Here is a 14,457-nt window from a genome sequence, read left to right as displayed (position 1 = left end):
ATCACAGGACTGACCCCAAAGAAGGTAAGCAGCAAAAGGCAGAAGCAGGCAACTGATCTGGGGGAGCTCAGAGACCACAGTGAAGATGGTGCAAAGATCACTATGTGGGAATTAGCAAATGTGATTTAAAAAAAAAAAATCTTTGGCCAGCCCTAGACAAGGCATTTGTTCCAGTTCTCTCTCATGTGGATTTTCTGGTGTTTAATAAGGTGTGATCTCTGATTGAAGCATTTTCCACACTCAGGGCATGTGTAGGGGGTCTCTCCTGTGTGGATTCGCTGATGTCTGCTCAGGGTAGAGCTGTGTTTGAAGCGTTTCCCACACTCAGAGCATCCATAAGGTTTCTCATCAGTGTGGATTCTCTGATGTGTGATCAGGGCAGAGCTCTGATTAAAGCTTTTCCCACAGTCAGAGCAAGTGTAGGGCGTCTGTCCTGCGTGGATTCTCTGATGTCTACTCAGGACATAGATGTCTTTGAAGCGTTTCCCACACTCAGAGCATTCATAATGTTTCTCATCAGTGTGGATTCTCTGATGTCTGATAAGGTGTGAGCTGTGTTTGAAGCTTTTCCCACACACAAAGCATGTGTAGGGCGTCTCTCCCGTGTGGATTCTCTGATGTGTGATAAGGTTAGCGCTCCGATTGAAGCGTTTCCCACACTCAGAGCATGTGTAGGGAGTCTCTCCCGTGTGGATTCGCTGATGTGAGATGAGGACTGACCTACCAATGAAGCATTTCCCACACACAGAGCATCCATAAGGTTTCTCACCCGTGTGGATTCTCCTATGCATGATAAGGTGTGAGCTCCGATTGAAGCATTTCCCACATTCAGAGCATCCATATGGTTTCTCACCCGTGTGGATTCTCTTATGTGTAATAAGGGCAGAGCTCTGATTGAAGCTTTTCCCACACTCAGAACACGTGTAGGGTCTCTCTCCTGTGTGGATTCTACGATGTGAGATAAGGTGGGAGCTCCGATTGAAGCTTTTCCCGCACTCAGAGCATGTGTAGGGCCTCTCTCCTGTGTGGATTCTCTGATGTGTGAGAAAGTCATAGCTCCCATTGAAGCTTTTCCCACACTCATGGCATGTGTAGCGTGTCTTTTTCAAGTTGATTCTCTCACGTGTAATAAGGTCTGAATGGCTACTGAAGTTTCCCTCTGACCTGTGCTGACTCTCACAGGTTTTTGCTTTTTGTGGGAGTGCACAACTCCTGGAATCATTCCCTTTGGATCTTCCTGATAACATCCCACGGGATTCTACTTGCTCAGCATCTTCCTGCTGGGGTTTCTCCTTGTTCTCACTCACCATCCCAACACCTGATGGGAGACAGAGAGAATCCAGATATAGGTCACTCCCTGCACCAGAGAGAAAGGAAATCTCAGAGAGAGGAATACAAAAAGGGATGAACAAACCAAAATATGTACAGGAGAGATCAAACCTATCAGGAGCTGATTATCCCTAAACCTTTCCCCAGTGAGGAAGTGATCAGTTCTGGGTCCGCATCTCACCAGAACTCTCAGGGGAAAGTTAGATTGGGGAGGGACCTGCTGCCAGTTGTCAGTCAGGGTAGGTGGGAAGCCACGAGTGACATCTCCCTAATGATTCCACATCTGCAAGGAACAATCCTAAACTTGGAGAGCTCACAAGGTCTTTGTAGGGCATCCCAAATATTTCTTGTATTCACGGACAGTTTTTGAGCTGATTTAACCAATTCCTCACCTGTGCAGGCAGCTCTCGGGAGCACTTCTTTCTCAGAGCCGTGAAAGTGCAGGACCCACGGCTCTTCCCCTCGTTCCAGCTGCGAGATCACATCAGGTTTGGAAACTGGAAACCCTGCTCAAGGCAAAGAAAACAAGAAAGGTCTGTGGAATTTGTGGGATACTTGTCACAAGGAATATTCCATGGTTTTAACCCCAGCTGATTTTTAAGTAGTAACATCCCAAGGCCAGCTTCCTTGGCTCAAAGTGGCAGGAGAGGTATTATTATTATAAATCATATTCATTACCTTAGTGCCAACTAACAGTGGGTCCCCGTTGTGCTAGGCACAGTACAAACCCAAAATAGTAGATGGCTCATGCCCTGAAGAATTTACAATCTAAATAGACAAGACAGACACAGAATGGGGGAAGGGCTAGAACCTAACAACAGAGTGAACTATGTGAAGGCAGAGTGACAGATCTGATGAACACAGGCATATATCTTTAGACTATTGTATTTAATGTTATGACTAGGGCCAATGTTTTCTGGAAATTGACGTTATTACTGCATTTTTTCCGAAATTACTCTTCATTTCTTGAATCACCCTTCATATCCGGAATTCCTGAACAGAGGGTGGGTGGGGCATGCAGGGTCACAACCCCCCAGATTTCTTCCCAGAGACACCTGACTCATCCCCAGGGTGCGGGGCAGAGGTGATGTGTGGGCAGGGCACACAGGGGACAACCCCCCCCATGCCCCAGATTTCTGCCTGGAGACATCTGACTCCTCCCCAGGACACAGGGCAGAGGCTGGGGGCTGGCTGCTGTTGAGACTTGCTGCCAATTTCTTCCCTCTTCATACAAGTCTGGACTCAGCAAAACCACTGTGGAGCTTCCCCTGGGCAGGTGGGGCAATTGGCAGTGGGATGTCGGGCTCCCTCATCATGCTGTAGAGCGGACGGCGCTCGCACTGGTTCTCGGCTGCATCCACAGCACCTCTCCCCTGCTCATCTCCCCTGCACACAGCTGGTTCATGCCCCGTCTCCCCAGCACACTCTAGGCTCTCAATGCCCAATGTCTGGGCCCCACCTCCCCCACACAGCTGGCTCCTGTCCCCTCCCCCCAATGCACTATCAGGCTGTAATGGATTATATATTGCTCATGTTTGTCAATTACTCTGTTTTCATTGCCAGCAAACACTGGCCCTAGTTATGACTGTTATCTGTATATTTGAGCCAGCCCTTGAAAGCATGAATACTTCACAGACTATGATGCTGAGATGGGCCAGATGATACCGGGAAGGGCTGAGGGATGGGTTTCCTCTGCAATCTGGTGTCATTAAGGGGTGATGAACAACAGATCTCAAGGCTGGTTCTGCAGATCTCCATCTTTTGAAGCTTTGCCCCATACAGAAAGGGGGCAGTGACTTATTTTACCTCTTTCAGGAGACTGAAGAAGACAGACAGAGACTTTCTGGGGAGAAACAAATGAGTTTGAGCTGACTGAGGGGGGTTTTTTGGGCTACAAACTGACATGACCTGATAACCAAGAGGTAAGCTTTTAATGCACTTTGGAACGGATCAGGGATTCTGTCACGGAGTAAGGGGGGACTCAGGGCCCTGCACCCCCGGCTCCCTGCGATTTACCATGACTCTCAGCCAGCCAGTAAAGCAGAAGGTTTATTTAGACGACGGGAATACAGTCCGAGACAGGTCTTGCAGGCACAGACAACAGGATACCCCTCAGTTAGGTCCATATTGGGGTCCTTGGGCACCCCAACCCCCCTCCAGAGGTCAGAGCCCTCCCTGCCTGCCAGCCACCTCACCAGCCAGCTTCCCAGACCCTGCCTTCAGCGACCCCTCCCACCGCCTTTGTTCAGTTTTCCGGGCAAAGGTGTCACCTCGCCCCAGCCCCCTCCTGGGTTCTCATGTTACAGGCTCAGGTATTTCCCTTCAGTCATTCTCCCATCCCCCAATGCAGACCATCCTAGCCACACTCCCCTGTCAGCATTCACAGACCACTTTAAGAACAGTCCCAGTTCGTCACATCTCCCCCCTTCGAGACCGAACTGAGCGGGGTCACTTTAGCCAGTGACCCGGGGAAGTTCGAACCTACCCCCGTTCCCATGGATGCCCCCGCATCCCTCCCATTCCTTGGTGAGAATTACACCAGGCCCCTCCAGTTTCACGCCCCCCCTTAGGTCGGGGGTGCTCGAGGGCATTCGCAGTTCACATGTGGGAAGGGTTATGCGGCCTGTGCCCTTTTCCCACCCCGATACCCCTGGGGTTCCAACTGGGCTGCGGTCTTCTCCCAGCACTCCAGTCTGGAGGTCTGTGCTTCGGGCTCTCTTGGTTCAGAGCCCCCCTTTTAACCTTGGCCACCCTCTGGAAAGGCTCCTCTATGCTGGGCAAGGGTCCTAAAGCCGTTTTCTCCTTGTCCCGGGCCTTCCTCCCCCTCTGACAGGGGTCACAGGATCGGCAGTACTGCCGGACAGTAACAAAGACCCCAGGCCAGTAAAAGCTCCGTAGCAGCCTCTGCTGGGTACGCCAGGTTCCCTGGTGCCCTGAGAGGGGGGTGTCATGGGCCCGGTACAGCAGCTGGCGGCGATACTTCTGGGGTACCACCAGCTGCCTCCTGATCCCCCCTGACTCCATTTTCCCTGGGGGAGCCCATTCTCGGTACAGGAACCCCTTCTCCCACAGGAACCTTTTCCGGCCACCTCTCCCCATGGTCTGTACCGCACCGAGGTCGGCCAGGTCCCTTATCTTCCGCAAGGAGGGATCTTTTTGCACCTCGGCCTGGAACTCAGCAGCTGGGACAGGGATGGCCACCTGCTCTCTCTTGCCGGCTGGGTCTGAAGCCGCAGCCTCCCTGAGCCGTGTCCCTGGGTGTTCCCTCCCCACCAGGTTAGGGTCCTGCGCCTTGGGCAAGGCACCCTCCCCAAGGCCAGGGCGCAGTGCCCCTCGCCGGCTCTGACTGCGGGTCACAACCAGTGCACTTGGTGGGTTGCTTGACCAGTCCTCCAGGTCCCCCCCCATCAACACCTCAGTGGGCAAATACGGGTGTACCCCCACATCCTTGGGGCCCTCCTTGGCCCCCCACTTCAGGTGTACCCTCGCCACGGGCACTTTGACTGGTGTCCCGCCCACCCCCGTCAGGGTCAGGTAGGTGTTGGGCACCACCTGATCTGCGGCCACCACCTCGGGCCGGGCCAGCGTCACCTCTGCGCCCGTATCCCAGTATCCATCGACCTTCCTCCCATCCACCTCCAGGGTAACGAGGTACTCTTTCCGGAGGGACCGCCCTGCGCCCACCGTATAAACCAAAAACCCTGAGTCTGCAGCATCCCGCCCCGCAGAGGAGCAGGCCTGGAGCTCTCCTCCCTCCTTAGCAGGTGGTACTCTGCCAGCCCCCCTTCCCTGGGAGTGCTGCCTCTCGCCCGGCTGGGTCTCTACCCAGTCAACCCTCTGTGGGTTTGGTCTGCTCAGTCTGTCCCTGAGCCTGGGGCACTGGGCCCGAATGTGACCTCTTTGGTCACAGTGATAGCAGACCATGTCCCAGGGGTCCCCTCGAGTGGGTTGGATGGACCTGACGCTGGATCTTCCCCTTTGGTGGGGTTTCTCCGTATTTTCCCGCTGGGATGGCCCATGGTGACTCTCGCTCTGCGTTGTGGTGGGACTGTTCCTTTGGGACTCCTCCCTGCCAGCCCCTGACCGGCTCTTCACAAACTCATCGGCCAGCCGGCCTGCATGTCGCGGGTTCTCTGGTTTTTTGTCCCTCAACCACAGCCTCAGGTCGGATGGGCACCGCTCATACAGTTGCTCCAGTACCAGCAGTTTAACCAGGTCCTCCTTTGTCTGGGCCCCAGCAGCCCACTTGCTGGCGTATCCTTCCATGCGGACGGCTAGTTGCAGATATGAGATCTCCGGGGTTTTATCCTGACTCCGGAACCTTTCCCGGTACATCTCAGAAGTCAGCCCAAACTCACGTAGCAGGGCCTTTTTGAATAGTTCATAGTCCCCTTTTTCCACCTCTTCCAGTTGGCGGTACAAGGCCACGGCTTTGGGGTCCAGTAAGGGGGTGAGAACCCGGAGTCTGTCTGCAGGATGAACCTGGTGCAGCTCGCAGGCCGTCTCAAAGGCATCCAGGAAGTCATCCATGTCCTCCCCCTCCTTGCGTGGGGCCAGGATGCACTTATCAAAGTTCCGTGCAGTCTTGGGTCCCCCCTCACTCACCGCAGCCGGGGGCTCGCGGCCCTTCAGCCTCGCCAGTTCCAGTTCATGATGCCTCAGCCTCTCTCTCTCTTCATGCTGCCTCTGTCTCTCATTTTCCTCCCGTTCATGCTGCCTCAGTTTCTCTTTCTCCTCCCGTTCATGCTGCCTCAGTTTCTCTTTCTCCTCCCGTTCATGCTGCCTCAGTTTCTCTTTCTCCTCCCGTTCATGCTTTCTCTGGTGTTCACGATCCTCCAGCTCTCTCAGTTTTAGCTTTATCTCCCATTCCAGCCCATTCCGCTCCACGGATGCTGCGCGTGGCCGGGAGGATCCCCTGCTGGCCGGGGGGGTCACTGCGCCCTCGGTATTTGCTGGGCTTCTCCCCACCCTTCCCCTAGGCATAGGAAGGAGGGGTCTCGGGAAGCCCTCAGCAGCCGGCTGACCACTCCCAGCTGGGACAGACACTGGGGCCTGCGCTGCATCTGCCAGGCTGCTTCCCTCAGAGACAGGGATCAGTTCATTCGCGCGATCTCCCTTCTCCAGCTGGGCAATGAGCTGTTCTTTGGTGAGCTTCCCAATGCGCACCCCCCTCTGCTTGCACAGCTCCACCAGGTCGCTCTTAAGCCGCTTGGCATACATCTTCCTGCTGGCCACTCACAGGCCTGTGTGTTCACCGCTCCCCACAGTCTCCAGGGAGACCCCTAGTGTGCCAGCCCTTCTCGAGGTCACCACCTCTCTGCCAGGGTCGAGCTGCAGACTCCTCCGCCCCGGGACCACTTGCTGCGATCCCCCGGGGGACCCTGTTACTGCAAAAGTCCTTCTCGCTGGTCACACACTCCCAGGGGTGATAACCGTCTCTCTCTGACTCCTCAGCACGCCTGGTCCCCGTCAATCCCCCTTCGTTTTACTTCTCCCCAGTCACTTACTGCAGGAAGCGCCGTCCACGGGGTGCAGTAGATCCCGCCGCTGCCACCAGTTGTCACGAAGTAAGGGGGGACTCAGGGCCCTGCACCCCCAGCTCCCTGCGATTTACCATGACTCTCAGCCAGCCAGTAAAGCAGAAGGTTTATTTAGACGACGGGAATACAGTCCGAGACAGGTCTTGCAGGCACAGACAACAGGATACCCCTCAGTTAGGTCCATATTGGGGTCCTTGGGCACCCCAACCCCCCTCCAGAGGTCAGAGCCCTCCCTGCCTGCCAGCCACCTCACCAGCCAGCTTCCCAGACTCTGCCTTCAGCGACCCCTCCCACCGCCTTTGTTCAGTTTCCCGGGCAAAGGTGTCACCTCGCCCCAGCCCCCTCCTGGGTTCTCATGTTACAGGCTCAGGTATTTCCCTTCAGTCATTCTCCCATCCCCCAATGCAGACCATCCTAGCCACACTCCCCTGTCAGCATTCACAGACCACTTTAAGAACAGTCCCAGTTCGTCACAGATTCCCACGAGGACTGATGAGGGGACGATGGTAAATACGAATTTAGGTGCTTTTCTTGTTTTATATCTTTTCCCCATAAGGCACACTGACACTGTCATGGATCCATAGGATCTGTGCAATGCCCTGGCTTTTAAACAGTCCTTGGGAGGTGCCCCTTGAGTGCACTAGACCCCCAAGGGGTCCCACTCTTCCACAAGGATAGTCCATGTAGCTTCAACATCTGAGACTGAGCGTCTGGCTTCAACACTCCTATTTCAACCTGTGAGCTCTGCCAGCAGGTCCAGCTGAATGACACTCCTGTTCAGAGACTGTTCCTCAGTCAATGCACAGAGCAAGTTTTTGTTGTGACATTGGGCAGACTTTTAAAACATAGCAGGGTCTATTAGTCAACTGAAACACAGCATTGGAATGTCCTTAGATTAGCACAGAGAAGCAAAGACGACAATATAGTCCAATACCCTTGAGCCATGCTGCTGTAGAAAACAGTTTTGTTTCCTTTCACTGTGCCTGTCCATTTGTCTTCACTCCGGTAGAGCTCCCTGCGTCTGCGAGCCCAATTCTTCCTGCTCCCAAAAACATAACGAGTCCATATATGCTTCACTCAGCCAAGCGGAGATCCTCCCATGAACAGGTGACAATTATTCCTTTGTCTCTGTTGGGTATTCCATTGATGTAGGTTGGTCCCAGCCCGTCCTTAATGACCCATTCATATCACCCCATGACAGCTACGTGACAAAACACCTCATGTCTCCTGCTCTTTATAATCATAGCAATACCAATCACAGAGGGAAACTGAGGTGTGTATGGCATCAAACAAGTATCACCAAAATTCCCACCTCTATCACACACAGACACTGCTCACAGCCCTTGGAGAGAAAGCAAAGCACAGGAACTGGACGTTAATCAAGTGAACACAGTGCAGGACAATCTGCAATCCTCAAACCCTGGTCAAAAAGGAGAGGCATATGGTTCCCTACCCATACAGAGGGGCTTGGTAGATGCCCGATACCTGAGAGGGCATTCCTTGAGCAGACCATGGAGGCAGGTCAAAGGCTTAGCTACCCCAGAACTGTGACATCACAAAAGCACATTTTGGGGAATTAGGAAATCTAGTGACTCAGGTGTAATGGGAGGGAGAATTAAACTCCCCCAGTGTGTGGAGAAGGCTGGGGAATTAAAATTCAGGAGCAACAGCCTCTAGTCCTTCCGGAAAAGGAGAATGTAAGAAACAAGAACTCGGCCACGCAACCTCAGGAGGGACAGGCTCAAAGATCCAAGGAGCCTGGAGGGAAGACACCTTGTGGCTTCTGCAGATGGGGAGAGGGGGGACAAGACTCTCTCCAAACTCTCACTTCCATTGAAGCTGACCTGATTTTATGATCTATGGCCTAGTCACATGTCTTGTGGTCAATTTTATACTCGCTAGAGGTAAAATGTCATCATCAGAGTATTGCTTATTAGCTTGGAACATGCATGGAGGGGCAAGGAGGTGAACATAAATAAATGGGTTATTAAGCTTGCTACAGTTAAGGGCCTTATATTAGGTGGAGGCTTTGTGGGAGAAGTTATGCTGAAGTCTAGGATTTACCTGAATAGGCCTAAGGAGAGAATCCCAGGTCAGATATTTTGCACCCTGATTTTGAGAGACTAATGAGGAACCACAAACAGGTGCAATACGCCACAGGGTTCTGAAAGAAGGAAGTTTGGGGTGGGCTTTAGCAATTGGGTTGCTATGCAGTATCTCAGCAGTTGCACCACATTCATAGATTGGAATTAATAAATAAGTGATGTAAATCATGAGTATTAATGCTTGATGCTTAATTATGGACTTTCCAGAAGCCACGTATGGGTTGGGGCAGCTATTGACATTCATGTAATCAGAGTAAAGGAGCAGATATGATATATAGCCATCCTATTACCATAAGGAAGCGGATAAAATACCTCTCCTAGTTACCACTTTTTCATTTCGTCAGGTTCCCGAGTAAAGTGAAGCAGGGCCTCCATTCTGATGGTCTCACTTGCCCCTCGATCTTTGTTTCCAATGGTGTCCATAACTTGTAAGTATGCATAAGGCAAGACCCACTTTACTATACTTACCTCAGTCTAATCATTATGTGTATTGATCCTTGCCTATGATTTCAATTATAACTGTCTGTATTAAATCAAGTTTCTGTGTGTTTTACCAAATTCCATCTTCTCAATTAACTTTGAGTAGCCATGTACAAGGGCAAGTTGTACCCCAATCTGTAATCTTAGAGGTGTAAAAAGTGCCCATTTGTGCCTGGGTAGTGGCCCTGCTATGGGAGGGAGGAATGCAGCAAGGACTCGAACGGTAGCCAGGGTCGCTGTGCATAGAGATGGGGAGGTTATATGGGGAGGGGGGTAATGAGTGAGAGAGGGAGGTCAAGAGTTAAAATAATAATATTTGGGGGGGAAATGTAAAAAGAAGTGAATCAACAGAACTAAAACTGGAGCGTAGGCTCTAAAATAACAAGACTTGGGTAGGGATTTGGAGTTAAAGGTCTGGGATCCCCCACAGCTGTAGATCCCAAAACTTCTCCTCCTTCCCACTGACCCACCCAGACCACTTCCTGGGTGCCCTTCCTCCACACTCCCCTCCTCTTCTTCCCATTACTCTCAGCCGGCACCACCTCCCGGTACCTTGGGAGCTTCTTGTGTTCCCGTCCTCGTCTCTCACTACCCCCTCCATCCCTGCTGCTTCTTAGATCTAATCCTGCACACACCATCGCCATTTCCTCGCACCCCAGAATTATCAACTTCCCCCCTTCTCCCCCGCTTTGCATGGCTCTGTTCTCCCTTCACCTGTGGGATCCTGAATGGCAACATTATGTGCTCTCCTATCAAAAGATGAGCTCATCTGACAGTCACACAAGCCGTGCATCAGTCATCGACCTATTTACTCAATTTAGAATTCTATGGGTGGCATATTTTCCTCTTCAAATGAGGAAAAGGCATGAAACCCTATAGTTATTAATGTATCCAATAAGGATACATTAAATGCAATTTTAAAATAACTGACGGCACCGAAAAGGCACACGTCCAAAAATTATTCTAGTGGGTGGGAGATAAGGGAAAAAAAGGGGGGCAAGGAAACTTGTCAACACTTGTATGACGAATAAAGTTATTACTACTCAGGTTCTTTAGAGACCTCACAGCTTCTAATAACCGAGGGGACAGGACTCCTTACCCAGAAAGACCACCGTCTCATAGTTCTCCTGCATGACATCCCTGTAGAGGGCTCTCTGAGTGGGGTCCAGCAGAGCCCACTCTTCCCTGGTGAAATACACAGCCACCGCCTCGAAGGTCACTGGCCCCTGAAAGAGCAAGAGTCCAACACTCAGTACCTGCTGCCCCACTCACAACCCCACTATTCACGGAACAGCAGCACCAGGTAAACGGAAGCTCCGCGAGGCACATGTTACCAGAGTCCCACCCCACCTTGCTTAGAGCAGCCAGGAGGCATCAGAGGGTAGAAAGAGAGAACATTTGTGTCTCCTAGCAGACAGACGGAGGCAGGGTCTTCACATATCTACTAGCCAGAGCTTGATACAGGAGATGGGGCTGTCTCTGGACCCTGCTGGTGGCTTCCTGGTAGGAATCCCAACACTCTCCAAATAAAATATATGGAAGGAAGGGGAAGTCAATAGTAAAGAATATAAGTGAGAAGGTCAGAATTGTAGAAGACTGGCTATAAGAAATCAATGACCAATCAATGACAATAAGAAGGAAGTTTCTAAAAGTATATTAAGTACAAAATTAATCCTAACAATGGTAGTGGTAAATTACTCGACGGAAATGGCAGAATTATCAAAAATAATGCAGAAGAGGTAAAAGTGTTCAATAAATATTTCTCTCCTGGATTTGGAGAAAAACAGATGATGTACTCATATCATAAGATGTTGATGACGACATTCTTTTCATTCCAACAAGAATTCACGAGGACATTAAACAGCAGCTATTAAAGTTAGACATGTTTAAATCAGCAGGTCCAGATAACTTGTATCCAAGAGTTTTAAAAGGTCTGGTGGAGGAGTGTGGTGGACTGTTAATGTTGATTTTAATTAGAACTCGGAACACTGGGAAAATTCCAGAAGACTGGAATAAAGCTAATGCAGTCCCAATATTTTAAAAGTGTAAAAGAGATGACCCAGCTAATTACAAGAGTGTCAGTCTGACCGATACTGGACAAGATAATAGAGCAGCCAATACTGGATTTATTAATAAAGAATTAAAGGAGGGTAATATAATTAGTACCCATGAACAAATGTTTAGAGAAAATAGAGCCTATCAAATTAACTGGATATCCTTATTGGATGAGATCAAAAGTTTGGTTGCAGCTAATATTATTGATGTAATATACCTAGACTTCTGTAAGGCATATGACTTGGTTCGGCACAATATTTTGACTAAAAAACTAGAATGTTACAAAATAAACACGGCATACATTAAATAGATTAAAAACGGTGATTGTAAATGGGGAACTATGGTCGAGTGGATTTCTTTCTAGCAGGTTCCCGCAAGGATTGGATCTTGGCCCTTTGCTATTTAACATTCTTATCGATGACCTAGAAGAGAATATAAAATCATCACTGATAAAGTTTGCAGTTTCCACAAAGATTGGGGGTGGTGGTAACTAATGAAGTGTCAATAGATTTAGGCTCCAGCACTGGGAGTCTGGGAAGTTTTCCCAGCCCTTGTTGGAGGGCTATTTCCTGTTCCACAAAGAGGGGAAGTTCCATTCCCAACTCCTGTGCCTTGAAATTAGGCCCTATCTGACACTACACCTCATATTCAGTATAGTGGTATGATTATAATAGGATTAGGTCATAATTATGATGCATTATGTGCAAGATGCATCCTGTGTGGTGTCATTGGAAAAGTTATGATTTGCTGAATAGGATTATCCTATGTGTGTGCATGGATCATGTTTGTATCTGAAGTTATGAATATTGACTTATGTATCTGTATTTCAAATGTGTTTACTCTGGGTAACACCCACAACTAGCCTTTCAGGTACAACAATAAAGAAGCCAGACAGCGTTGATGGCTCATCAACAAAGACAATGGACCGTAGAAGAGCTTAGCCTTCCTGTGAATGTTTCAGCCAGCCTATGAGTCATGGCTACTATGACACAGCAGGGCATGCTAGGGCATGTGACCAGACCACATGACACTGAACTCCATTTTGGTACCTCTATTTTTCCACAAATTGAACTGGGAACTGAGTTTGGAACAAAGGGTTCCTGCCATGTGGAAAAGCTACATAAGGTGGGGTGTGACATCATCTCTTGGCCTCATTCCCCACACAAGTGAACTCCTGGAAACACATAAGGAACAAAGACTGAACTGGGGGAAGTGCTGGTCCCAGGGTAAAGGGATTTCTAGCTTGTGTATGGAAACTTGGTGGACTGCTTGTATCATCAGTCAGGGTGACAAATTGCTAATTCAAATTCTATCCATCTAATATGTTAGGCTTAGTCTCAGTGTTTGGTTATTTGCTAAGTAATCTCCTTTGATCTGTTTGCTATCACTTATAATTGTTGGGATATGTTAGGGTTAAGTAAAAGAGCTGGGAACTGCTAATGTGCTGACATGGCATTAGGGGACAAAGGCATAAGCAGGCAGTCATTCTTTGCTTAATAAATAAGTTGCCATATTTTTCCTTTCCCTGTTGCTTGTAAGAATTGATAAGGATGCAGCTGCAGGAGAAATCTAGTTGTCGGAATGAATGGCCTTTGTGTGAAAGAAAGTAAAAGAAATGTTATCTCCCCCTCCCTTCCTTTCCTAGCTACATAAACAAGCCCTGGCTTATGATTCCTTCCTCCGTCCCCTGAGAACTGCTGATTAAGGAAATTTGTAGCAACACATTAATGCAAAGAACTGTATTTTCAAGGTAAAAATGTCTGTATGACATGCGTAATCCTGTGAATAATAGATAGGGGTGGGTATAGTAACAGTATGGGTGTTTCTATTACTTAATAAGGGTTTTGGGGGTGTTGTAATGGATGTAGGCGTGTACATACTAACTGAGATAAAAGGAGTGTGATGTAACTTATCCAGTGCTTACTCAACAATTGGGTCGAGGGGAACATGTATCGCAATAAAGAAGCCTGTACTCATATCTGCCTCCGGGTCAACCTGCTCCTTTATTCTTCTAACAATAATCACTTAAAATCTATCTTTCTGCTGTTAATAAACTTGTTTTATGCTTTATCCTAACCAGTGTTAAGTATTTTGAGTGAAGTGTCTGGGGAAAATCTGAGTTTGGTTAGCACAAGCTTGTTGTGCATATCTTTCCCATATCGAGGGAAAGGCAAATTATATTAATGAGATTACATTATAGATATCACTGTCTATAAGATGGTATAATTCTGAATTTATACTACAGCAAGTGTGCAAGGTTGGGGAGCTGGGAAATCTGTTGTTGTCTTCTATTTGTCCTTGAGTGGCTTAGGTAAAGCACTCAGGTAGCTTAGTTGGGTGTATGGCACCACCTGCTGTTGTATTGGGTGATAACAGGGCCTGGAGAGGCTGACTGAATCTCCAGCAAAGCAGTGTGAGAAGGGCCAGCCCAGCTTCAGGGTTAGAGGGCACAGCGGTTCCCAGAAGCCCCCGAGACTGCACCCTGGGGGTGACAACCCATCACATCCTAGATTAATCAAGTCTCAGCGGGTTTCTCACATCCTGTTATTTCCTGCCTCCCACCACGTGTAGCAGATACCACCTTCCTATGCCTTTACTGCGCCTCTCCCTCCAAGCAGAGCCCACCACCAGCTCCGTGATAATCTCTTACCTGAGCCAGCTCCATTGCAGCCATTTCCTTCCCCAGGGAGGATGGAAGGATCTGGAGCAAACGTGGACGTTATTCTGTAGCATGACAGGACGAGAAGGGCAATCTGAGAGAGAATTCAGATGGGGTTTTTGTCCATTCCACATGCTGATTCCCCCCAGGATTTCTGCCACACTGTGAAGCAGAAAGTGACCTTATTCCAGTAGAGGCCTAGCTCCCTCCCACCAGGGTATAACCCTCTGAGACATGGTGACACCCTCCCAGTAACAGTCTCTGTTACACTTATCAAGTTTACAGATGA

The 14,457-nt window shown here is 49.4% G+C and overlaps 1 protein-coding gene across 1 annotated transcript; it reads right to left on the bottom strand.

Moving 5' to 3' along the window:
* On the bottom strand, window positions 1–14,174 carry LOC135889549 (zinc finger protein OZF-like). The gene is made up of 5 exons (XM_065417410.1): window positions 14,160–14,174; window positions 10,554–10,680; window positions 1,722–1,835; window positions 586–1,318; window positions 1–417 (listed from the first exon to the last, which is right to left on the bottom strand). The coding sequence occupies exons 1-5, from the start codon at window positions 14,172–14,174 to the stop codon at window positions 153–155; spliced, it is 1,254 nt and encodes a 417-aa protein (XP_065273482.1). The 3' UTR covers window positions 1–152.
* Between the last annotated feature and the right edge of the window lie 283 nt (window positions 14,175–14,457).

Source organism: Emys orbicularis, chromosome 15, assembly GCF_028017835.1.
Source record: "Emys orbicularis isolate rEmyOrb1 chromosome 15, rEmyOrb1.hap1, whole genome shotgun sequence".
NCBI classification, from domain to species: Eukaryota; Metazoa; Chordata; order Testudines; family Emydidae; genus Emys; species Emys orbicularis.
Note: the sequence above shows the minus strand (reverse complement) of the source record. Positions and strands in the feature narration are given on the sequence as shown.

Excerpts from the sequence above, each read along its gene's own strand:
- LOC135889549 (XM_065417410.1), bottom strand. Across the intron at positions 1,836-10,553 it reads TGAGACGGTGGTCTTTCTGG|GGTTTCCAGTTTCCAAACCT; the intron begins GTAAGGAGTCCT and ends TGCCTTGAGCAG. Across the intron at positions 1,319-1,721 it reads CCCGAGAGCTGCCTGCACAG|GTGTTGGGATGGTGAGTGAG; the intron begins GTGAGGAATTGG and ends GTCTCCCATCAG.